The sequence below is a fragment of the Pieris napi genome, chromosome 22, assembly GCF_905475465.1.
Source record: "Pieris napi chromosome 22, ilPieNapi1.2, whole genome shotgun sequence".
Lineage (NCBI taxonomy): Eukaryota > Metazoa > Arthropoda > Insecta > Lepidoptera > Pieridae > Pieris > Pieris napi.
The window spans coordinates 138,697-165,750 of NC_062255.1; the positions used below are offsets into that span (position 1 = coordinate 138,697).

General features: G+C 35.3%; 1 protein-coding gene across 1 annotated transcript; it reads right to left on the minus strand.

The window, feature by feature from the left end:
• Nucleotides 1-272: 272 nt before the first annotated feature.
• LOC125061027 lies at nucleotides 273-8,701 on the minus strand. The gene is made up of 7 exons (XM_047666169.1): nucleotides 8,629-8,701; nucleotides 6,152-6,530; nucleotides 4,653-4,822; nucleotides 3,637-4,247; nucleotides 2,035-3,553; nucleotides 1,845-1,956; nucleotides 273-1,502 (listed from the first exon to the last, which is right to left on the minus strand). The coding sequence occupies exons 1-7, from the start codon at nucleotides 8,699-8,701 to the stop codon at nucleotides 1,376-1,378; spliced, it is 2,991 nt and encodes a 996-aa protein (XP_047522125.1). The 3' UTR covers nucleotides 273-1,375.
• Nucleotides 8,702-27,054: the final 18,353 nt, after the last annotated feature.

The following is a 27,054-nucleotide window of genomic DNA, read 5'->3' on the forward strand; positions in this document are numbered from 1 at the left end:
ATATTATTCTATAAAAAATAAGTACTAAATATTTTTTACTTTATAGAACAGTTGGCAAGCGGATAGGAGGCTCATCTGATGTTAAATGACACTGCTGCCCATGGACTCTTACACTGCCAGAAGGTCCGCGAGTGATTCGCTACCTTTTTAAGAATTGGGAGGCTTTATTCTTAAAGGCCCCTAAGTCGAATTGGTTCGAGAAAACCCACTGACGGGCAGCTGAATCCACATAGTGGTGGTGGGATGATGGGATAAATAATAACAACGAGCGATATGTTTTACAAATAACTATATTTTAAGTATACGCAGATATACATAGGTAACTTGTAGTGATAGTCGGTAGTGGGGGGGAGAGGGAAGGGGGTTTACACTAGCGAACTTGCTACAGATATGTAAGTTAAGGTAAAACACCTTTACATTTCAAATCTTATACAATTTTATTATAACTTATATTATTACACTTTCAACCCAATAATTAACTGAAATATATGCCACATTAAGGAAACCATACGTGATTTTTTTATAATGTAAGTGTGAAACTGTTGAGATACGCGGCTAGAATATAATATACGAATAAGTAGGATAAACGAAGTAGGTTAAATATAATCTATAATTATATACTTTTTCTTTAGAATTCATATAAAAATTACTCTTGCGACTGTTGTAAGTGATACTACTTTTAAAGGTTTGGTACTGAATGTCGAAATTGGGATTAAATATATGATAGTAGTCAAGTTAAAAGCGATTGAATTGTGTATCAATTACAACAATCGCACAACTAGAAGCTAATTTTTTTCAATCGTTGTTATAATAATATCAAATTTTTACAATTTCATATACTCCCGGATTCTTATTTAAGTAGACCTAACTTGATAGTTAAACATTATTTAGAATGTTAAAACGAAGAAATTGTCAAAAAGTAACACTAAGACTAGAAAATATTAAATTCAGTCTTCTGTATGAGAAAATTAATTGAATTAAACAAAACACTCCACTGTCACAGTAAATACAGAACTGGTAGCATACAAATTATTGCAATAATGCACTTCAATCATATTATTAAACTTTGCCAATATTTTATTTCTACTCTAACGACCTTAAAGTGCGGGATTGTAATTAGAGTAATACCGAGATGTCGTTTAACCTACAAAATATCAACAAATTTAATACCATCATAAGTGCGTTATTACATACGAATTAACTATTGTTATTCATAGCTTTCTAGAACAGTCACAGATCATTGATAAAACACAGTTCCATAACACTATTGAAACATTTGCTGCGGCTGTCAAAACACTAATAATAATTATGAGATCTTATAAAAATACGAAATGTAAAAACTATATAAATGTAACAAAATTTTAACTCGCAGTGTCTAGGGCAAGTTAGAGTAGTTGGCCAGGTCTTTACTGTTCTTAAACATGGATGTTATGATCGGGTCTATGTTGTGGTATTCTTTGCCGGAACGGGGCCTCAACGTGTTCGTAGGCTGACGGTTGATCCTAGAAATTAAGTTTAACTTTCTCAAATTTCATAGAACAGTTAATATAGAATGTAAGAGTATGAATGTTAGGTTGTGTAACGATCGCTACGTTAATCCCGTAGCCAAAAATATTCTCGTAGCACAGCCGTGTAGCTCGTAGTACAGCATACTCTTGTAGCCGTGAAGTCTATTTTAGCCGTTAAGATTATTATGTTAAATAATATTATTGTATTGACCAACAAGTATTCTATGCATTGTCAAGTAATGGTACATCCACCATATCTTTCAGATAAATAAATGATCTGTTTAAACTTTATTCTACAATACCGAACAATTAAAGGCAAGGCAAAAATGGACTCACCTGACACCTGATTGCGTATCTGAAGATGATTGAGAGGAGGTTAAAGAAAGAGTTTCAATATAGTCCGACATGTCTGAGGTTCCACTTGATGTACTATGCGTATCGACTATACCTAAAATTTCAATTCAAATTAAATATCGTACAATAATATTTATGTTTTAACTTCAAGTGAATTAAACTTTTGTCATACCTTTAAACTGTTTTGGCGGTAAAACAGGTACTTCAGCCTCCGCAGACGAGGATTTCGCGCGTATATTTGCCTTGTGGATTTGAATTGACATGTCACGAAGTGGATCGGATGACTTTGATTTTCTTGGCAGAGATGAATGGACACAACTAGTAATACCGCCTCGTAGTCTTTTCTGCGCCATGTAATGATATCGCGACTGGTTTGATGTAAGGGGCATTTCAAAATCTTGATATTCAACAGCATGTTTCATAGAGCAACTTGATACTCCAGAGTCATTGGAACTCGACGAATCTCTATTCCCACCTTTGCAGGGCACGCTCGACGATCGCTTGATTTGGGCATTATCTATATGTTTATTTCGTAAATGTGGGATATCTTTTGTAGAGCTGTCATCTGAGGTCTTATTGTCTGATCCAGATGACTTACAGCAGTCATAACAATCCCTATCGTTGTGGCACGGTGAAGTTAGTCTGTTTTCTAAAGCCAAATTTCTCAGTGTTTCCAAAGAAGATGAAGTCAAGTGACTTCCTATACTGGTGTCATATTCTTTTAAATCTTCAAGAAGAGGGGCAGAATCGACAGAACATGAACGTTTTTGCATTGCTTCTTTGGTGATTTGGCTACTATCTGAACTATTATCATGCATTGAATTGCCATTTAAGGTGGGAATGCTTAGACTTTTTTCTATTTCCACGCGCTCCATCTTCTGTGATGGGTGTTTCAAACTTTGTGACCAATTTGGATTGGGTACCATAGGAGTATAGCCAGGATTTGATCCATTCTCTCTACAGGGAACCTCGGTTTTAGATTCTTTTGGTGGTTCCATAAGCAAGTATTCATCACATTTTGTCCTTGTATTATGTAGTCCACCTTTTGATGACTGGTTATGGCCACACTTCAAACAAGGGTATTGTTTTTTAGGGACAGTTTTTGAGGCAATATCAATGTTCGCACTTAAGGCATCAAGTTCGCTTTGGGTTACTCCTGCTTTTTTTAACAAATCTTTTGCATTTTCATAGTACTCTAAAGATAGAGCAAATTCTAAGTTCTCGTAGTTTCCGTAAGGCCCTTCGCATTCTTTTTCATCACTCATATCCATATTTTGATAATTCGTGGCAATATGCTCGTAAGATTCATCGGAGTCTTTACTAGTAGACGTACTTTGGCGATTAGTCTTCCTAGAAACGTCAACGGTTGCATATAGAGCTCCTTCGTCACTGCTACGAGCCGATTCCGCGGGGTTTAAGTTTTCGTTGCTAGAACTGCGATTGCAGTACGGCAGACCAATCAGACTATTTGCCCAATTAGTAACCTTTTGACAAGGACAGTCCACGGGCCGTAAACTGTCGTCGCAATCTATGATCACTGGTTTTTTCTTTGAACCAAATTTTAGTAAACAACCACATTGTTTCTTCAGCACTAAGGAATCCGGTGAGGACGTTTGAGTTACTTGGAATAAATCCTCCGACAAGGCTTGTTTAATTTTCTTTGGTGTATCATAATACTCCACATTATCAATCTGTAAAAAAAATGCACAAATTTAAAAACCTAGAAAATGTTATTTCTGCTATGTTAGAAACTCTTGAATAGAAACAAACTTACGTCAGAATGCAAGTTTTTAGGAACATCATAGTTTTCATAGGGGCCCACTTTGGGATTATGTACAAGAACATCTTCATCCTTAAAATAATGATGAGATGGTTGTTGCGGCAAAAGAGCTGGAGGTCGTTTCTGATCAAAATGTGCCGGTTTTGGAGGTCTGTCTGGAGGTCGATCTTTGCAGTTACATGTATTTAAATTCTTTTTCACGTCTCTAGGGGTCAAGTACTCGGTGCTATTTGACGAGTTGTCTGAACTACTGCCCGGTACTGCCTCCATAGTCCACTCGGGTTGAAAATTAGTTCCTGGAGTCAACGCTACGGTAGATAATCGAGACACTGCACCAAGTTTTGACTGACAGTTGCTGCATCGTTCCAGGGTAATATGATCAGCCCCATTCCAGGGAGCTTTGGGTGCTTCACCTCGATCGGCTCTGAACTCAGATTGTTGTAAGCCTCGTCTTTCATCTGAAGGCCAAAATGAAGGGCTCTCTCCACATTCCTCACCAAAATAGTTCTCTTCGTAAAGAGCACTTGCTGAGTCTGGCATAGACTGGTCAAAAGGTTGAGTATTCATTTCTGACAAACGTGTATTCGGTCTGGTTCTTTCAAAACCTGTAAATTGTAACAAAATATTAAAAGTTCTTTTAAAATGTATGTATATTTATATATTATAACATTGTATTTTTTTTATGTTTTACTCAAACTCGTACTATGTGAGGTGTACTTGTATGGACGTACACTATATTTAAAATATATGTGTATTAAGCCTACTGTTGATAGCACTATTAACATTTATTATGTTACTAGATAAAGAATTTGAACAGCGAACATGATTAAAAAAGGTAACATAGTAATTAATATGTGTCGATCAATTGACATCTACAAATATTTTACACATTTTTTTAAATTACACGAGGCAGACGGGCAGGAGGCTCACCTAATGTTAAGTGATACCACCCATGGAAACACATAGCCTATGCGAATAAATTAACACAATATATGTATATTACTTCTTACCTGTATTTCCTCGTTTCGGTTTGGGTGTGGACACGCTGGACTGCGCGGCCTGGTCGAAGGCATCTGTGATGTCCTGTGCTTGGTCTGTAATAAGCAGATGCAGGCCTTCGCCTTTGCCGCAGCGAGACCCACCCTCAAAACAAAATCGACCTTCCACAACGCCATAGCGCCTGCAAAAACAACTTAATTAGACGCGTAAATGCTACATAAACTAACAGACAGTTTTATGAACTAAAATTGTTATGTATTAAGTTTAAATTTGAATGAATATAAATAATAAGTTAAGCAGGTCTGAGCGAGATATTAGGAAGCGACAAAGTTATTCAGCATAAATATCTCCAAAAGTGATATTGTCGCGAGTGCAACACGACGCTGTCGACCGCTGCACTGCTTTCGTGTTCAACGAAGCACATTAGAAAGGAACCACGTATGAGTTAGTAACCGTTGACACAGCTTAACACATGCAGTAGGACAATTAAAGTATTGCACTGTTATGCTATTATAATAATATACGAAAATATATATAAAATATTACACTATATTATTACTAAAAATATAGTTATCAATTCGGTTTCTATTATTATTTGCAGTTAAGAATATACAGAACTCGAATGAACATAGAAAATAAGAAATATTTTTATTATTTATTTCACTGTCTAAATTCACACTTTTCAAGTTTATATATTTATCTTTATAATAATGTAAAGAGTCCGATGTTTAGAGATAACTGTGGTACGTAAACTGTGGTACAACTCCTATCGTTTTGCTTTATATTCTGAAACTCTGCAATTTTCAGCTTAAACCGTGTAAACGAGAAGTTAGCTTATAATGGCCGCAGCCACAAAGAGAACTTTTGCATAACTGAAGGATCTATTTGCTATCTTTTACAGAACACCTAATTGCTGTTGTTACGATGTATTCATTATGTTGTTAATGTGTTCCGAAGCTGTCATGAAACACACAGCGGGTATTACACGTGATACTATTGTTTAAATGCTTTACTCAAATTCTCTTAAGATTTAAATTGTTGTTTTTGTCTAAGACATCAACAGTGTTGACAAATTTTGAGATAGCAGAAAAGTTCATCTTTTATCCCAAACATTCAGATACCCACTTCCAGCTAACTGTTAAAAATATGCATTATTTTCTGGCAAGGCACACGGAAACGCGGCAAAATGGCGTCGAGTTGGCGCGTACAAGATGGCGGCCGGAAGTCGACACCATTAACTCTAGACGAACTACATAAAGCAGATGTCGTTTATGGGCCACCGCGAAATGATCAAGTTTTATTGTGGCGTATATCAAATGGTCGGTTTTAAACGGACCCGCCATGCAATTTTATTATCTTTGACTTTTATGTACGACTTTATTATCCGCTGTCACGTATAAGGAAGCTCTATTGAAGCTCTGGTGAGTGATGAATAAGCAATGAAAAAGTTTATTAAGTAAATAATATACTTTTGACTTTCAATAAACAGTACCACTATTTCAATACTTACCTTAAATGAGCTAGCTCCCAAATTCCGAGAACTCTAGGTGGGACACCACTGGTTAGCGTAAACTTTCGGCCCTCCAAATGCAGTCTTGCCGGTCCCGCAGGCAACTTCTTTGACCCTCCATTACCGATCATCACAAGATACTGTTTTGGGGAGCCGAGCAGAGAGCCCACTTTAACTTGCCACGCGATTAACCTCTCTCTGGATTCAAATGCCAATACGACGATCACGTCTTGGCATATAATAGCAATGGTGTTTGACTCCTTGTCTAAAGTGAACCCTGATTCAAAGCCCAAGAAGTGTTGGAGTGAAAGGGATGCCTTAGTTTGGCCCTTCTTGTATCTGTCTTTGGGGTCGCGATACAACTGTAGGTGAAGGCAGTCTGTAACAAAACGAGGGAGTTGTTAGTTTGTTCGTTTATGCTATTTAATATTAAAGTTATATTCATGACTCAGTAGTAAAAATTGTCAGTAGGTATCTGTAACATTATTTGGTAACGAACGTCCCAGACAGTAGTAATAAACAGTAAATCTAGCCAGGCATGAGAACATATATAGAGTAGCATCATTGCATTTCTTGGTAGTTCAATAATTAAGCCTCAGTGCGGCACAGAACGACGAGTGCAGCTTCAATTAGCGCCGGGAACGAGGCCAACGAGGTACAGCTCTCCGTCACCGACTAATATGTCAATGGTTACTTTATTGTACGATTGGTAGCTCCACATGTTTCTTCTGTAAAAAATACAGTTTCCAGGTGTACAAAGGTTACACAAAGAAAATATTAATAATTGAAATCGTTACCTCTTATCTTTATTCGTATAGGTAAACAAGTACACTTATGAACTTCGCTATATAGTTCTGCTACATAAAAATAATTATATAAATATGCTAAGACGCAATAATCCTAAATATATTATGTGATAAAAAGATTGATATATTTTATAAGGAACGAGTGCAACTGAAATCATAACCAATGCGATTCGTAACTTCGTAAATTCTGAAATAAAAGCAACAAGAGAACTTCAGAGAAATCAGAATTTCACTAGACGCGGAACTTGTACGACGTATATTGTTAAAGTTGATGATTTAATGTAATGACTTGCAAAAAGTGGCCGTTACATCAATAACCGGTTACAAATGCGGATAAAGGCCGGGTAAAGGCCGAGTAAAGGCCGGGTAAAAGCCGACTCGTGTTTTGTTCGTTAGGCTCCAGTGGTTAGTTCGTAGCCATGTTAGTAGTTAGCACAATTTGTGAATATTAATGGTCCGTTTTCATATGTTAACATTAAACAATCTTGTAAATCAAAGCTTCAAAGAATGAGTGTATTTTCTGTTTACGCCCCAGTTAAGATTAAAACATTAAATTGAGAGTTAGTTCCCGAGAAGAGCTGGGGTCAGTCGGCGGAGGTCTTTTATCGTAATTAATTAGTGTCTAGGGCGCGCCGTAAAGTACTCATTAGTATTAAAAATGAGAACACTAATTTTGTCTGTCTGCACTTTGAATAGCACTTAACGTTACTTAATGGACTTTCATTGGTATTATTTTAGTGCTATTGCAGCGTGGAGTCAAAGGATTGTCTGACATTGCTGCATGGGGGGTTGTGAGTTTGGGCATAATTTTAAATAAATACCGGTTTTTATATTATTTTTAAACAAAGTTTACTTATCTTATTTGTATTTAATAAACTTTTATTTATTACGAATTAATGATACTGTATAAAAAATAAAAATAAATCCGTGGCGCTACAACCTTTTAAGTTCTAAACCTCAGATATCTGAATCTGTTTCATGATCATTGGTCAATCTAATAGTCATGTAGGTAATCAGCCTATGGGTACTGTATAGGACTGATTAAAAACCACGCTCATACCTGATATTGGCGTTCTAATAGTACGTATAGTAGTTCTTTATTCATTGCTGAAGTTAGGATAGCGAGAAACTTATATACAATAGTTATGTTTATAATCGAGAGCTAAAATAATTTCAGAAAATCCACATGCAAAGGGATTACCGGTGTAATTACGGGCGCGTAATATTTGATACTCGGCAATTATTTGCGTTTCAAAGCAAACCCTTCAGATTAGACGAGTTATTTGTTTGCGATTGTGAATCAGTTGAAAACAGAGTAAATATCACTCGTTATTGCCACTAGGCATTTTATTTACTTTTAAGGAGTGAATTATAATGTTACAGTTTCATTTAAAAAGAACACTTTTTTACAGGAAATGTGTAAAAGTTATGATAATAAAAGACAATACTATGTAACAGTTTCATTTCCGAGTTCGAGACGAGTTAACTTTATTCGATATTTAATCAGTGAAATTAATTGTTAAATGAAATTAAATATTTTTGTAATGATTTAAAGTGGAGCAAACAACTGAAAAGGGTTCGGAGGCCCAATAACAACATCGGGCTGCTTAACAAATTCAATCGGATAATTCCAAAAATAAGTCTTTTGAAACAAGGCGCCGAATTGCAAACTTGTTTCATCCGGAACTCCCCTCCCCCGCCCCCTCGGGACTTCAATAAGACTTAGGGAACTTTGAGAATACATTAGGCGACGAACTGACAGGAAGACGTTCCTTATGGACTGAATTACTCTAACTATCGGTTTCAGTTCGATTCCCTAGAGGGTCGCTTGATGCCTTAACTACTCTTAAATAATGTACCACTCGTTTCGTTGGCCAAAAAATGCGTCTATGGAAAATATAATATATGCCACGCTGTCAATGTTCATAGGGATCAATCTTTTTATAGGTAAAGTAATTTTCATATCTGTAGTTTCAGGGCATATACATTACAAATAAGAAAAATTGTTCGATTTTGTTCTTGAGATGGAATAATTAATATGTAGTCATCTGTTTTGTGGGTTTCGTTGCTAGTTTGAAATATTGAGTGTCCTTTAATTCAAAGTGCGTTGTCGATGAGGGCACAAATTCAGCGGCAGAGTGGCTGCAATAGCCGCAGTCGCCATCAATCTGGGCGTAAACAACCAGCTGCGGGCTCTTTGTACATTAGCGGGTTACACGTCGCACGCAAGAACTTTTACAACAAACAATACATCGAAAATGATATCAATTTGCTCTGAAATACGATTTCTTATAGCTGTAACAAAAATTTAACTGTGAATACCAATTATTCAATGTAATACAGTGTTAAAAAACGGCTACTATTCTATCTAACAGGAGAACATAGTTTTAGTCCTTGTTTAATAATGCTTGCACACATTACTTTTTATGTTAACTTACGACTATATACCAAACAGGAATCAATAACGTCCTTTGCTTACAAAACGCTAGTTGCAGATCAGCCTTTTCGCCGCGTCGCTAATCAACGATGCGATCTGTTTGCTGAATTCATTAAGCGATGGCTAAATGATTACCACTTAGCCCATACAGAGCTTTTAATTATTCATGATTTAAAGCTGCGTTATTATCGCGCGTGCTTTAGTCCCCACGCCGCATTTCGTGCAGCGCGCGTTTCAAAAATTTCATTATCATGCATGTAATTTGTGGTCGCGCCGCCAATACGTTGACTTATTGCGTCCACATTCATATTTCCAAATTTCATATCACACACACTCTTATTTAATATTAATAGAATTTAAATATTCACGGGGCCGTTTAGTAGGAAATGATTTTAGTTGCAAAATATTTTATAGCGAGAATAAATATAAAATTAACATACAACATGAACGTAAAATAATTAAAAAATACTTCAAGCAAATCTAGCAGAAAAGAGGTTATATATACCAACTTATTTAATATGTACATCCGAGACATCCTAGTGTTAAGGTAAAAAGGTATGTATTTAAAAAAAAAATAATAAATGAAAATATATACCAAAATCATATACAGCGAAAATAATAATTTTCTTGTAATCTAACTGTTGGACAATAATTAAATAATCAAATACAAAATCATTAGGTACATTGTTAAACAAGAAACGACAAAGAGTACACTACGTTTTTCTGAATGTAGATTATAAATTTAGAAAATTTTCGAAAGACAAAAAAGGATTACGCCTCTATTAAGATCAGATATTAATGACAAAATATTTCATTCATTTCGGTAAGTGCTTTACACTAATGAACACCAACAATTAAAGAACGAATAAATATTGCCAATATAGCAAATTTACGACAACTGTAGATAGGGCCACAACTTGTTTGTATGTTCATATATTAGTGTACAATTAAATACCCGACTAACAATGCAGTATTGTAACTAGACAAAACTGAATTTAGACGAAATGAAAAAATAAAAATTTGTGGCGCTACAACCTTTTTAGGTTTGGACCTCAGATTTCTGTATCTGTTTCATGAGCACTTATCAATCTAATAGGCAAGTAGGTGTTCGGCCTCCTGGGCCTGCCGCCGTCAACTATTTGGGTGTAAGGCAAGCCAGGTTTGCTCACGATGTTTTCCTTCATCCTTCGAGCGAATATTAAATGCGCACATAGAAAGAAAGTATATTAGCAAGCTCGGGAATCGACCCTACGACCTCAGGGATAAGAGTCGCACGCTGCAGCCACGAGGCCAACACCGCTCAATGACGAACGCTGCAAATAGACGACATACTACGTACATTACGTGCAGAAAAGGCTCATTTATGCCCTTTAGCTTAATACCGCCTACACATTTCGTTAAAAGGACAAAACCATCGATATTAATCAGGAGCAGATTGAACAGACACCAATGACGGGTATTTTACATTTTTACATCCTCATATTATCATCAATCACAATATGTGCCGTCGTTCAACTACCGCTGCTCATTGCAAATTAAGAAAGATCGTTTTTTATTATCGCAAAATAAATAATGATCAATGCAAAAAGTGTCAATTTTCGGTACAATCACAATTTATGTTTTGGGTTCGAAAACTTCGAAAAGTTATCGTAATTATGCACAATAATTAATTGGGAATTTAATATGGAATGATATGAACATAGTTTTACATTGATACGGTATTTATTTAATTAATATTATTTGATTAATATTATGCTTTTAATTATCAATCATATTGCGTATAATACAAAATTTTAAAAATAGTTTTACAACATATAAAACATCCTTCTCTAATTAGATAGATAGATTATCATCATTTAAATATGTCTCGTGTGAGGGGTTCGTTTTGATATTGCGTGACATCATAATAGGCTTAGATCATATTTGGCCCTATCAGCTGATCTCCAACAAATATCAGTTTATTCCGATCCGATTATAGAGGCGCGCTAACGCTGATGCGACGTGATGAGCGATGTCCGGGATAAATAGTATTTGATACGGTAGATATTTTTGTGGTGAAAATAATTAAGAATCTAAGTAGTCTTTTATTAAATCTATTTGAATTATTTTCATAACTGAACGAACGGTAATATAATTTCGCCAAGTTTTTACGTTGTTCAAGTACTGTTCAGATGACTTCAAGTAAGTCTAAGTTAAAAAGTTAAGTTTAATATTGAAATGCTGTGTAGTAGATAAAAAACTATAGCAAAAACAAGTTACTAAGAACATTATTAAATTAAATTAAAAGCGAACTGTAAAGTCTTGAAGATCTTACCTTCAAATCACTGTTTATTATAACATTAAAAAACTTCTAAATTCTACCGCATTGTCTCCGGTTGTATGCCATATCCGTGATTCCCACTCGCGGCACAGCTCCTTACATAGGCAAGGATCATTTATCTCAGTTTGGCTCTCGCCCAGCACTGAACCCCGGGGGTCACAGGGGGAGCTGGCAAGTCGCTGCTCTCGGTATTGCAACTATACTTTCCGCGCCTAACGTGATCTTCGATCGATTTACAACGTGGTTATCTTAAGTGCTACAGCAGTCTTAAACTTGTGGCTAGACTATTAGGTCGTGCGTTCAAATCCCGGCTGTATAACAATTAATTTTTATATTTAGTAATTCAAACTTTCTCATACGTAGAAAAGAGTAGGTCTAAAACACAATACCAATGTGGCTAAATCGTCCCAGGTTTGTAGAAGCTCTGGCAGCAAATTAAAACTTAAGGCGAACAAATATCACGAATGCTTAATAAAATCATATCATGAATCCAGAATGAGTGATCTAATTGTAATTTATAAGGTATCCAAAGTCAAAGGCAAGGCAGTGTTGGCCTAGTGGCTTCACGTGCGACATTTATCCCAGAGGTTGTAGGTTCGATCCGCGGCTGTGAGCCGATGAACTTTATTACTTTGTGCCCATTTAAAAATCACTCGAACGGTGAAGATAAATGTCGTGACGATACCGGCATGCCATAGAGCTTACGTGCGACATGTAAGCTTTATAGACCCTAAAAGTCAACTGAGTGTGTCAGGCACAGGAGGCTGCTTAGATTGACAAATAATCATGAAACAGATATAGAATTCTGAAGCCCAAAGCTAGAAAGGTTGTAGCGCCACTGATTATTTTGTGTGTTAAGAGCCTTTAAAACTGGTTCGGTTTATTTTCTCAGCGGTATACGAGTATACGTACAAATAAATAGTAAATTTTACATAATTCTACTTACAAATTTAAATAGGCACGATATACGCACTTACAGAGAACCAAAACCCAATTTCGTTTGAGTAATTGGTATACATATCATCCCCAGTATAGGCTCGATATATGTGCCTTTGGTTAAGTTACATAGTAATATATGGAAACAACTGAATTGAAATGTATTAATTAAACTTTGCCTACAATTAAATCACAATAGTAATATAATTATATCAAGCAATCAGAAACAGCTGTGTAGCATAATTAATTTAGACAAGGCATTCCGAACAAGAGGAATTCCTCAATCGATCACATCAACACGTGTGTATGTCGGTATGTATGTGTAATCCTCAAAGCGACCGCACCGGTTCCGTCGCTGTGATGCTCATCCGTTTACACGTAATCGAGCAATGTACACAACACATACCGTTTAGATCCACCGAGTACTTGAACGCATTAAGGATAATTCATTACCAGTATTGAGTCTGAAATTTAAATAAGTTTACATATTCTTATTTATTTGACGTATCTTGGACAGTTCATACTAGCCTCACGTTTGCGTGGCTATGTAGACGGTAAATACAGTCTATTAAGAACTGAATAACTAAATAGACTGTTTCTATTTACATTTCAACCAACACTTTATTCACATCACACTTTTATCTAGTTTGAATTGTTTTATGATATTGCATACTCGTAGATATCTCTTTACGTTAGTGTAGACAAATAAATAAAACTGATACGTATTATTTTAATATTTTAATTATACATCGTCTATTCGAAAGGGATGACAGGCGAAAGGCATTTCCTAATATTTTACTAAAGTCATATTTAACTAACTGAAATAACAATCACTGAAGACACCATTACATATTTCATCAACACATAAATTATGTGGTGTTTACATTCGACAACATTACACTTGACAAATACTTGTAACTTGCCTCCTTCAAGCTTCTTGCCTATCCAAATGATAGTGGTAAGAGCAAGACTACTTAGCAAACAGCATCAAAGCTGAAATTGGCGAATTATAACAACAAAAGAAGCACTATTTCATTATTATTTCACTTACAATATTATTTTTTATGAAACAAACCATAGCCGACCCGACCCTAATCAGTCCGTGTAATTAATTAGCCAATAGACAAATCGCCAACGTTCGAAATACCTTAATTAAAGCCGTCAGAATCAATTTACAAACTTCAAAAGGTAACAAGAAATAAATTCATAAACAACGCTTTGATCTCGAAGCTTCCAATCAAATTTATTCGAAAATTTATAAGCTCGAATTAAAACTTGCATCTTGAATAATGAAATAACGAGGAGAAAAACGTAAAGTGCTTCTAACGAACCGTTTTTTAGATCTATTTTATTTGACCGCGTGTAAATAGATACAATTAAATTGTCATTGTAACATAGGCTTTATTCCAATAGAAATAGGGTCGTCGCGGTGTTCCGTTGATTTGTTGAGCCGTGATGGAAATTCTTAAGGCTTTTTTTGTATTTTCGTCGTGTCTCAGTTTTGAATTCAATGCCGTCGAGGAAGCTAAAGATTGTTTTCTTGCAATCGATTTAGAGATGTGTGCGACGATTGTCTTGTTCCACGGGCGAGAGGAAGGGAGGAAATGGAGAAAACAATTCCTATTTACGGACATGAGGAAGGGCCCGAGAATGTAGGAAGTGTTGTACAACAGATTCATTGAGATTGAATGTAACGTGCTATTATTTAGGTGTTTGTTTTTTTTGTAGAGAGAAACATCTGTGTTCTTTGTATTTTTATTTATTTATGATCTATCGAGTGACAGCAATTATGCATTTTAAATAGATTTTTAGATTTTGCTTTAATTTGTTATCGTGTAAGATGCATGCTTGTTTGCGAACTTTAAAATCAATACTTTATTCAGAAATGAATCACCTACAACCTCATGTTTTGTTTATATTAACTTCCTTAAACAGAAAATATGTGTAATTATGTAATGCGATATCACCTGTTGTCTGCCGCCGTGCACTAGCTCGGAGAGAGTAATTACAGGCGACGGTTGTCACGACTTCGAAACATTTTGACTGCAGTGTTGGTGATAAGAGGAACGCGTTCGATATTGTATTTGACTTCCCACATTAAAAATATAAGATACATAGGCCATATATTTGCCTAACAGTAACGAATCTATTCTGAATATTAGAATATTTTTATAGGCAACAACCAGCGTTATAAATAGTTTTACAAAATTCCAGTCAAATGGAGCTTTGCATATAAAACTTTACGTGATACCCTTAATTGAGACTTGGTATCAAAGATATGATCCATCGCTACATTCGATCTCATACCACTTGAAACTTTTCCCTTTCAAGATTTCAAATAATAATTTGAATATAGTTCCTTATACAATAACTGTCAGTCACTCGTGGCTTGACCCGCGGCGCAGGCAGACGTAATTTAGGCAAACGAGGAGCACACGGCGACCTCTCATTTAGGCGACGCTAATTAAACGAAAATAACTACTCGTAAAAAATCTACGGTAAACGTAATTTGTGAAACACACCGCTGCGTAATTCAGGATTAATTAATTAACTAAGTAAACTTCTCGCGAATTTCTGCTGAAATTAATATAAATACACGCAGAAACGTGCTGAGTTTATTGAAATTCCCTAGTTCTATTCGTAGTTTTGTCTGGCGAAATGAAATGTAAACATTTTTATTTTCCTCATTTCTTTGGACGAGTTTCATGATCCTTCTTCTCTATGTTGGCCATATAACATGCTCGATAAATAAGCTTTTCAGTGGTGATAGCACCAGCGTAACATAACTTGTTTTATAAGTATCTACGGGGGAGCCCTAATGGTAATCTAGTGAAAGCAACCAGCAATCCAAAAATGTTGTTCACCAAATTAATTGCCTAATATTTACTGCCTGTTTCTAAGTTTGAATAACTCCAATAAAGTACAAGAGTCGTTTAAGATATAGGATTTCATCAATGTTTCGAAAAACCCAACTTCAAGCTCAGTTTACCCTCACAAAGGACCTTAGAGTAAACTGGTACAATTAATGCCACATGTCCCCGAGTGGGGCATTACGAGAGCTCTCGACCCGCTATCGAATTATCTTGTTTACAAGATATACCTTGACTTCACAATCTCAAAACCTTTGAGCGGTAATTGTATTAAGTGTTATTGTTTTGGGATTTTAAAGGGTTGTTCAATGAATTTATATTTAACGGCTTAAAGTTATGCTGACCATTCATAACAGTGTTTATAACCTATACAAACTAAACATCAAAATCTCTATACGAAAAAAGTATCTATCTATCTATCGACACATTTGATTCTTATTGTTTAGCTGTTTAACTATGCTACACATATTCCACAGACCATTTAAGTTTTCATAAACTGTGTTGGCTTAGTAGCATCAGCGCGCGATTCTCATCCCTGAGGTCGTAGGTTCGAATCCCGTCTGTGCACCTATGGATTTTCTTTCTATGAGTGCAAAATTCGCTCGAAGGGTGAAGATCTTAGACCCAGAAAGTCATCAGGCGTGTGACAGGCACAAGAGATTAGATTTACAAACGATCAGGTAACAAAAACTAATCTGAGGCCCAGTCCTAAAAGGGATGTAGCGCCACTGATTTAATTTTTAGTATTTTAGTTTTGACAGTCAGTTTATGTAAATCGATAAACAATGAAAAACAATCTTTTAGTAGTTATCAAATAGTTTAATTTAAAATTTAAATGTAAATACCTTAAAAACAACACCTTTATAGCTTAGGTGAAATGTAACAATAGTGCAAAGAAAACTCCCCATTTCAAATATTATGATGATTCACTGTAGTTACAGTACAATATATTTTTATTCCAAGTGCAAAGCCTTACATTAGCGAGCGGTCAGTGCAGCAATTACCGCGGCGAGTAGATCACTCCCGCGGGCCTCCGCTCTCGCTGCCCAAGATATATTACGCCGCTTACACTTTTGTGGCTTGGATATAAGGCGGTTTTAGTTCAAACCATAGAAAAAACGTTTTAGTAGATAGTCCTAGTACATGACCATGCTAGTTGTGCAAAGAAAAAACCAACAGACTTTATTTTACTATTACTCAATCCATTCCACTAGCGTGTTAAACACTTTCATTAGACTGAATAAACAATCTACCAAAACTCTTTTCTCAGCGTCTCAAAATGTATTTTCCTACCAAAATGTTACCTCAAAGAAGGGTTGAACCCTATCCCTCAGGGCAAACCAAACAGACCTCTTTATGTAGTAACAAAAACTTCGCAATTCGTCAAAAGAATGCGAACAGATGATATCAACGCAGGCCTGGCTATTAATATCGTTCAAAAACATTGTTTGCAGAGGATCGCCGCGATTTATTGCTCCCTTCCTCCTTCTTTCTCCACCCCTTCCCCGGCCCCTGGCTCCACGCCTTTCTGTACACTAAAAACGAAATAAAACCTACTTTCAAAAATCTTTAAAGATAAGTAAAACCAAATAGTACCTATTTTAATTCAAGTTTCATCACTTACAAAACATCTTTTTCAGACTTTCTCGGTTGTGTTTTTTGTCACAGTAATGATGTACAATTGTACTCTGATTACACTAATTGCAATCTTCCCAATTAGAAACACAAACATAATGCTGAAATTACAAAGAAAATCTGAAGTCTGACGTCTGAGAAGTTGTAAAGAGATTTTCTTTTGAGACCTGACAACAATTACGAGAAAAATTGTAATATTTCTACGTTATAAATTTAAATTGGAAGGTGATAGAAAAATAAATAAATTGTATTTTTAAAGTATGTGTGGCACGTTTCGTTTTAGATATATAGTCACTCATAACAACTAGTTGGCCTCTATTCCATATTTTATTACTAGTATAAAATTCAGTATTATGAATAAAACGCATGTATAATAAGAGACGTTACAATGAGAATAATAGCTCGTCTCCTTCTGAAAGATTGATACAAAGCTGCACATTTGAACCGTGTTGTATAGCGGTATTAAGCAGTTAGCGGCGGTTGTAGCCGGTTGTATCCAGTATAATCCGGTGCGATTCAGTGAACGCAATCTGATCGCTCGTAGCGACGAGCCCGGATTTGTTTTATCAAGGAGAAAACGATCCCAAATAACAATTTAATTATCTTTCGTCTATTTAATGTAATAGATAAAATAAAGGTGAATCCAGACATTAATTCCTAGTACTTACGAGTAGTTACTTCTGCATCATATACGTTCTTTGAATGTCCTAACGTGTAATATGGTAATTAAAACAGCCGTTATATTTAAATTAAATATAAATACTCAGAATCAAGAAAATACTTCCAGTTTGTAAGTAATCGGTGATCTTGAAAAGGAAATTCAACAATTTAAGCAGGTTACTTGAACCGTAAAGTAAGCCTCAATAGGGATCATTCCCTGGGTAAACAACATTTATTTGAAGTAGGCCGCAAATAGCCAAGTTATGTGATTATATCGTCAGGTCCAAAAGCGATAAGGTCGAGCAATAGTGCGCACAATGGCGGCTGCGGATAATCAAGGAATCGACTCTTTTGTGAAGGAACTCGTTACTGGCCATTGTCCATCGTCCGCTCGTAGACCGCCGCTGCCGGCTAAAGCCTGTGATTGATCGATTCTATTCGCTTTTTTATTAATTCGATTAACATTCAGTTGTTGCAACAAATAGAACATTGTAGATCTTATTTATGATAAACACGATTGGACATTGATCTATAATAATATGACCTAACTCCACAATTTTACGATTAGTGTCAAATCAGATAGGGTCAACATAGCTAAGTAGATATTAAGTAATATCGCATTTGATATAAGTTTGAATATAAAGCGAGCACAGTCTGACAATATAAAGCGTTTGCCCACTCGATAAAGAACTGGCAATCGTAGTAGAACATTAGTTAGACGTGACAGCCGGAGCTCGAGATATTTGAGAAAAGATGAACGAGGTGATCGCGACCGCCCAACTCAGTCATCAATCTAGACTCGCTTAGATTCCTAGGGAAATGTGTTGATACACTAGCAGATTTACATCTAGTGGATTTCTCAGCGTCTTGGACAAGGATTGAAGTAGAAAAAGGCATATTTACTAACTACTTAATATAATTTATACGATTACGACTAAATTACATTTAGAAATTATACATGTCCAAGGTTTACAGATATAAATATCTGCTTGGTATATAACAGATTTAAAAAAAGAAATATTTTTTATAGGCTAAGAAAATTTGTAAATACTGTATTCGGTCACGTTTTTTTTTATTTACATTAGAAGAAATTTTGAGATAACAATCCCCTTTCCAGTAACGTTTGTTCTCCCATCTGGAAACAAGATGCCGAAAAACTGAACAAAGCTAAAAAACAGGTTTCGGGGAACACAGCGATTTGTTTGTTCAAATACCAACGTCAAACATGGAAGCCTCTCCATTCTCATATTCAAATAGCTGGTTTTTTCATAGACCAAGAATTTTACCAATTATTTGATAAGGGCCTGTATTATGGCTGTATTAAACTCTGAATGCTAAATCTAAAATATACCTTACTTACAACCTATATTGATGTGCAACGTGGCCTTTGACAGCTCTCATTTGTCAAAGAAAGCCCCAAGTAGAGGACCTCACTCCAAGATAACTCCATCATAAAGCAATCGTCCCTTAATGAAGTATTTAATCCGAGGTTGCTGAAATCTGTGCGACTAATCTCGCCTGATTAAACCGAGTTTCGTCGCGATGTTAACACGACGACACAAATGAGGGATATCTCTGAAGGGAGTTTAGCCTTCGAGCACTCTTAATAAATATCTGTATTTACTACTTTATTTGCACGTATATGCACTGAGCATGAAATAGGAACCGAAAACATTGGACATAAAGAATTTAGAACTGTAGATTTTAACTAAATACAATTCTACTCATTTCTAAATCATAATTATTGATGATAAGCAAATGTTTTCATATTTTTGTTGGACTAGCTTTTGTTAGTAAATATAGTTCAAAAAAACTATAAAACACGCTTTAAAGCACATCAAACTAAAAAGTGAAAAATAATTCCTAATTTAGGCTGAAAATGGTAATGAACAAAAAATACTGGTATTATTGTGAAAAAGCGTGGGTTCCTCGATAGACGCACGCTTTTTCACAATAATACCTAATTTTTCATAATAATTAAAAGCCTGTTGTATAGTTTTTTTTTACTATATTTATTTTCCACTTTTTAGTCCTAGCAGCAATACGTGTTGTCTCAATTTAATCGTATTGCTTTGTGGACCTAAAAAAAATTTCATTGTTTTTTCGAGATAAACCTATGAAATTATTATAGTGTCGCTGATTCTTTATAAGTGTACAAAGTTTGAATTAAATCTGTCCGTTTAAAGTGGGTCAAGATCGAGTCCGAAGGAGTCGGTTACATACATACATACAGGTGAAGCTAATATAAAGCGTGTAAAAAGAGGGGCGCAGAGTTTATTGCCAGTGCCTCTTCCGTTCTACGCCCTTGATTTGAGAACTGGCCGTTAATGTAAATATAGAAGCATTTCATATATATTTCTTTTTTGACTTTCATAAGTGTTCATTTTGTTACCTATATGAATAAATTATTTTTGAATTTGAATTTACCTAGAGTACTGCTAATACAAGAATATCTTTTTTGAACACTTAACATAAAAAAAAAATTTATTATATTTTTTATCATTACTTAATATATTATTATAAATAAACTTGAAGTACAGAAAATACAGAAAAAACCACAACCAACCTTGTCCACACAAGAGCTACACAACGATACAATTTAAAATTCCTAATGAACTATAGAGTTAATAAAATACAATAAACACAAAAAACTAAATGAAAACAGAGAGAAAATAACTTTTTATACCTTATACATAATATTACATCTATCTGAAATTTATGGAGCCAAGCAATCATAGCCCAGCTTAGCTAAAAATACCATACCCTTGCAATTTTCAGTTGTTATTTTAAGTTTTGAGTGTTACAATTAACAAGGCGCGGAACAATGAATGACGAATAAAAAGGTATTTAGTGAAATTTTAAAATTCTTTTAATTTAATTAATACAATTTTCTTGGAAATTAAACAAATATAATAAGCCGTTACTACCGTAAATCAAATACTCTGTAATAATAATATTATGTCATTAATTGATTTTATCTATTAACTTACCGTAAAACACTGTAATTTTTAAGTATTTATTAAATTATAGCTCAGCAATCGCAATGAATTGGATGTTAATGGGTTTTGTAATTACTTCATTAATAAACGGTTACAAAGGTTTTTCAAAGTAAAATTGGAAGGGTTAAATTTCATAACTATTACTCATGCCTGACTACGCCAGACATAACGTCTATTTCATTAATAACATTTTGACATGTTTAGACTTCTGCGGGAATTTCAATCAATTTATATAGACACAAAAAAATCATCTTTCACTAAGTAGTAATTAGTGATTTATGAGACTTTTGTATATTATAATCAATAAGTTGAATCAAACAGGTGTTTTATAAAGTTTTCTATAGATGAATTACTTATTTGTCTAATTTATACCTAGATATACATTTGAATGAAATTCTAACTAAAAAAATGGAAATATATTTCGTTAGGTGTTGTAGTATTGATGGTGGTAAGTTGATAATTGTAGCATTTCTTACATTATATTTAAAATAATAATTAATCATTTGAATATTCTATGTTTGAAGCATGTCACAAACAATCATTCAAGATAAAATATTGTAATTTTATTCTAAATATGAAACATATATTTCACAAATACAACGTACTCCACAAAGAGGAGACGGAGATAGACGCTAAGCTCAATCCAAACAATTTAATCTCACGGCTGAGTCGCTTAGTTCCACAAAACCTCTCGTCCGTGGAGTCGAACCCGTCGCTATCAGCGGGACCATCTCCAGTAATTAGTAGACCTTACCACCCGGGACCACGATACTGCGACTCTAAATAATTATTCGCATTACATTTCTGTTTGAGATTGGAAATTATCGTCGTCAAACGTCCATTTATAGACAACAATTTTGTTGGTCTTGCTCCGAAAAAGTATCGCATGATGAATTTGTATGTTATATTTGTTAACATTGATGGGAACCTTGGGAATGCACAATATTCCAAAATGTGATCAACATACCAAGAAATAACGTAATTGATATTTGATACTGTTCCAATACAGAATGAATAAACATAAAAGTTTTTTGATTTGTTAAAAGCATCAATGTATTAAGTACAATGAAGTTCCGTCCTTATAGTCAGCAATAATGAGAGCTCCCACCGAGGATTGTCTTAGAAGGTAATAGAGGGTGTTTAGAATTAAATCTCTGCAACCGTAATTTAATTGGTTAAGAACTAATTATTAAGGTGTTTAAGTTGGTGATTCTAATAACATTTACTAGCTGTCTTTACCCGCAATTGGGTGTACTCTCACAATACGTTATAAATACACGGATCATAATATAAGCGAGACACTTCGTTATAAAAGATAATATTAATAAAAAAATATTTTCTATTTATAATATGAGAAAACTCATATACTTTAAAGAGTAAATATATTTGTTACCAAAATATGCAAGTATTTAAAAGTAATCAGATTATACAATCGATCAAAGGCTTTCAATATAGAGCTTAATCAGAGTTGAAATAAAATATAGGTGTAAAGGTTGGTTCATATTGGCGCGTGGGGTGGTTCACACGATTGAAACGGATTTGACGTATTGCATCCGCTCACCGGATTTGCATATCATAAGCCACGCTAAAGTAAACATTCGATAAAGTAAATAAACATACTGTTTTATTACCAGTGAAATTCAAATACGATTCTCAAAACTCGTAAATCGAAAGTAGCGTTATTATAGGCATTGCGTTGCAGACCTCCTTTAAAGCGGAATTACCTGTCAAATATAAATGTAATGAAAGCCAAAATACTCAAACAAAAATATTAACACAATGTATTTGTACACTAACACATACATATTTTTAAATAAATACAAACGTGAGATGCGACTTGTGGTGTAATAATCTTTCAAATTGCACTATTATTCCCATTTACAATTCTGTTTAAAACAAGAAGCTGCGGTCCTATTTGTAAAATTTAACTTTAAAATGAAACGTCATTAAAATGAAATCCACGTCGGGAGGTTTAGAAGCATTTTCATAAAACCACTGGAGGCTCTACACCGAGAGGCATTACACGCGCTGATATTTTATAAAACGCTGCGACTTTCATTTAATAAAAACCTCTCCTCTTTGACATGTGACAATTGTCTCTTTTTGTCTGTCTCTCTGTGTTTAACGCTAAGCCGTAACACCCTTGTTACAATGAACAAAGAGAGTTGACATCACAATAATTTATTTTAAGTGCGCGTGTAATTGTGTAGACAGGTATAATTATTATGTTCTTTGTTTTAGTAATTATTATATTAATATTATTTAATATTTTACTTTATTATAATTAATTGCGAATCTTATTTTGTTTGTTTGCATTGAATAGGCTTAAAATCTACTGGACTGATTAAAAAAAATACTTATTTCACATTTGGGAAACTAAACTATCCCCGGGTGACATAGGCTATATTATATTTTCAATTTTCATTATTGGAGTGTTAGTTAATCAAGGTACCAAATTTATATCTACCCAAAAAATTATCGCGTGCGCTGCGAAAACAATTGATGATAAAACAAAATAATGTATCACGGTTTTTCAGAACACACCTACAAAGTGTCTAGCTAATATAGTAATGTCACACACAATATGTGTATCAAATTAATTTAGAAAATGCTCTTTATTTGTCCCTTGGTATTAACCCTTATATAAAAAATAATATTCAAGATTGCTTCAATACCTTTATATAGCTTTTTGAATTGTTCCTTTCGAAATATATCAGGAGTTTAAAAGTATGTATTAGTAAAATGTCACGTGGTCGCCGTCCACATGAATTTACTCGACTCCAAGCATGTGCAATGGGGCAAAGCTGTTTATTAAGGAATTGAAGGGCTATTTAATTGTAAGGACAAGGCAACTTTTTTTTTTTTTTATACGAGGTGAAAATGCGCTTACGCAGGCCCGCATCAAGGATGTCGAGCTGGACGCGGGGACTGTGGGGCTGGGTCTACACTCAAAACCCTCTGCTATTCAGAGGGGTAGCGAGACCCCACCCACTAAAAACACCTCAGCCCTTCACATGCCCTTAATATGGGCCCTCGGGCTTGAATGAGCCTTCTATGTCGGATATAAGCCCCGACATAGAGGGCTCATTCAAGCCCCTGACCTGCGGTTCCGGGCCACTCGAGGTCGAGCCCCCAGCCTTGAACTACCGGTCAGTCTACGGTCATCCCCAGACCTCTCCCTCAATCGCTCAGCTGCCTCCTTCTGCAGCATTACATGCTCACAGTAAGTGACTATTGCACTCCAGGCCTCCTCACTTCCTAGCATAGCTAAAATAATACCCGGTAAAGAGAGGTCCGACCCTATGACCGATACCAGGTCATGACGCTCCCTTGTCCAGGTGACACACTCAGCCACAGTATGCTCCGCCGTGTCATTTGGAGCGCCGCAATGGTGGCACAACGGACGCATCTCCCTTCTAGGCACCTTATGCAGATACCGCCCAAAGCATCCATGGCCAGACAGTACATGCGAAAGCCGAAACGTCACAGCACCCCAACGCCTATTCACCCAGTCTTTTAAGACTGGGCGAATTGCCCCTATAGTCAATGCACCAGCGCGGGGCGTTGCTAGATCGTCAAACCACCTTTCGAAAAGAATTTCTCTGGCATGACGCCTCATATGCCCCGCTACTTCCCCCCACGTGACGTTCCCGTTAACTATTACCTCGGCTTTCGCACGGTATAAGGCAGCGATAAGTTCCACCTCCCGCTCCCAAGGAGGAGTACCAGCTAACACACAGGCTGCCTCGAACGATACGGTACGGTAGCAGCGAGCTGCCCGAACCGCAATCACTCGTTGCGGCCTCCGTATAAGCATACGGTTCCTCCGCCTGATCAGCGCGTCGTCCCAAATGGGGGCCCCGTACAGGGCCATACTGCGAATGATTCCGCAGTACAGCCGGAAGGACAAGGCAACTAGTCAACCAGTGATACCTTACCATATACCGAGGTAGTCATCTGCCAATCCCGTTTTCCTATTCTCAATCAAAACTTTTTAATAGTTTTAGGATGTAATTAATATTTGTTTTTTAACTCGAAAGTGAGAATACGTTACAGCATTCATCGTCAACGAGAAACTCTTAAAAGGTTTACTTAAATGTGTATATATAAAGATCTTCTAGAACCGAGGGAGGTCAATAAGATCTTATAGTCGTTTAATTAAACTAATGGCCGCGTCAACTTATTTCCGGAAGTGATTACGCCTGTTCAGATCAAACGTTCTTGTTCCCGGAAGGAAACACATTTTCTTTAATGTGCCGCCTCGCTGTATCGTCGGATATAATGAATGCTGACTCAGCAATGACGTTTTCAACGGTTATGGAAGGAGACATCGCTTTTTGCGCCCCTCTCTTGTCACGCCAGCTCGTGTTACAGGCTTTTGAATACGGCTGGAAGTTTCAAATATATTTGAATGAAAAACTTTTCGAGTTGTTTTCAATTAATCGCTGTGAAGTTTCCTAATGGTACTTGATTGTTAGTATAAACAAAAGATGGAGAATTATTGGAGTGTTTCTTCAGTCAGTAATTAAAACTGTCAGTAGTAAGCAATATAGCAAATTAATAACTTCTTTTACCCCTTTTTCTTAAATATACAATAAAACATATATATTATATATCGAAGAAATAAATATGGAAACATACAATCTCGTCTTTAAAGGAGACACTATGGTCCGTATTCTAGAACGTCCATCAAACTTAAATCTAGGTTCAAGAGCTGTCATAACATTTTTCTGTATGAATACTGACTCAGCTATTTGACAGCGCCGAGACGGGATTGAGACTTGAGATATGTTTTTAGAATATGGGCCTAAACCAACAAAAATATACATACGACATAAAGAAACAAAAAATTAATTAGGAATAACAAGGCAAAAAGTGACTTAAAGTCGAAAAAACTTAACTACGCTGACAAATAGTAGAACTTCCGTCAGTTCACTCAACGGATAATGAAAAAGGTCCGTTGTGGTAATGTTCCCTTATTAGAATATTAGTTCTAACATATCGTATACTTTGGCTAATATTGGCTTGGATTATAACTTAATTCATTATTGAAAAAAGGACGTGCGTGTACTTATGTACGAGCGTAAGAAGTTATACTTCTTTGGCATTATTAAATATAATTTTTGATTGCATGCAAATAATTAATTACAATTAAATAATAATCAAAGACTGGAAAAGGAGTCTTATTTTCTAATATTAATTAGTATTGATTTAAATATTAAATTTAAATCACTTCTGATTATAATTTAGACGCACATATAAAAATCGCACTTGTATAATGAAAATTTATTTGTTTAAAAGGTAAATGTCATTACGGTCATTCAAAATTCTTCGCATAGCTCCTAACTTCACGCATATTCTATTTCTTATTACTTGTAGATTGTCTTATTCCCATCTCGCTCGCGCACGCTCGGCGCCCAGCTGGTTTAAAAACTTCATACTGACAATTTTGTGTCACGGTGCGCGCGCAATAGTAAAACTCACTCTCATCAATTTTTCATAACGCGCCTAAAGAAGTATAACTTCAAAAAAAATTACTACACAAAATTTTAGTGATAAAATAATTTTCGTTGAATTATGAATAAATGCAAAAATGTAATTTAATTTATTCATGAAGTTGTGACGATCTGTAAATCGAACGATAACCGTTAAATTGGCTTACTCATTATCATTTCTTTTGAGGTGAAATTTATAAAAATATAATATCAAGTTGAGTTCTGTTCAAAGAGATATAAAGGGAATGATTACGCTTCGTTGGATATTTCACGGAGACAGGCTCTACGTTTCGAGGCTTTGTAGGAATTGATGAAATATATTTAGAATTCCAAAATAAACTAAGGAATTGATAATTTAGATTAAAAAAAATCATTGTTGGTTTTCAAGTATCAATATTAATATGATAATTAGTTTATTTACACAAATAAATATTAATCAACATTAATTTTTTTCTTAATCAACTATAAAAAATAAATGTGTTCAACAACTTTTACATTTTATATTTTAAAGACGTAAATATTATCTGAATTAAACAGACAAATTAACCCATTTTGGACATAAACTCTTAAAGAAAACCTATTCCTAACAAAAAATAAGAAAACGTTGTAAGACGAAGGAAAATGAGTTAATTTTGGAAAAAGGCAAGATTGCGTGCGTCACGATAATAAATCATTAACGGTACAACAAGAGTTTAAGAGATACTTCGCCTAGTCCTTAATGAACAAATACATCTTGGGCTTACTA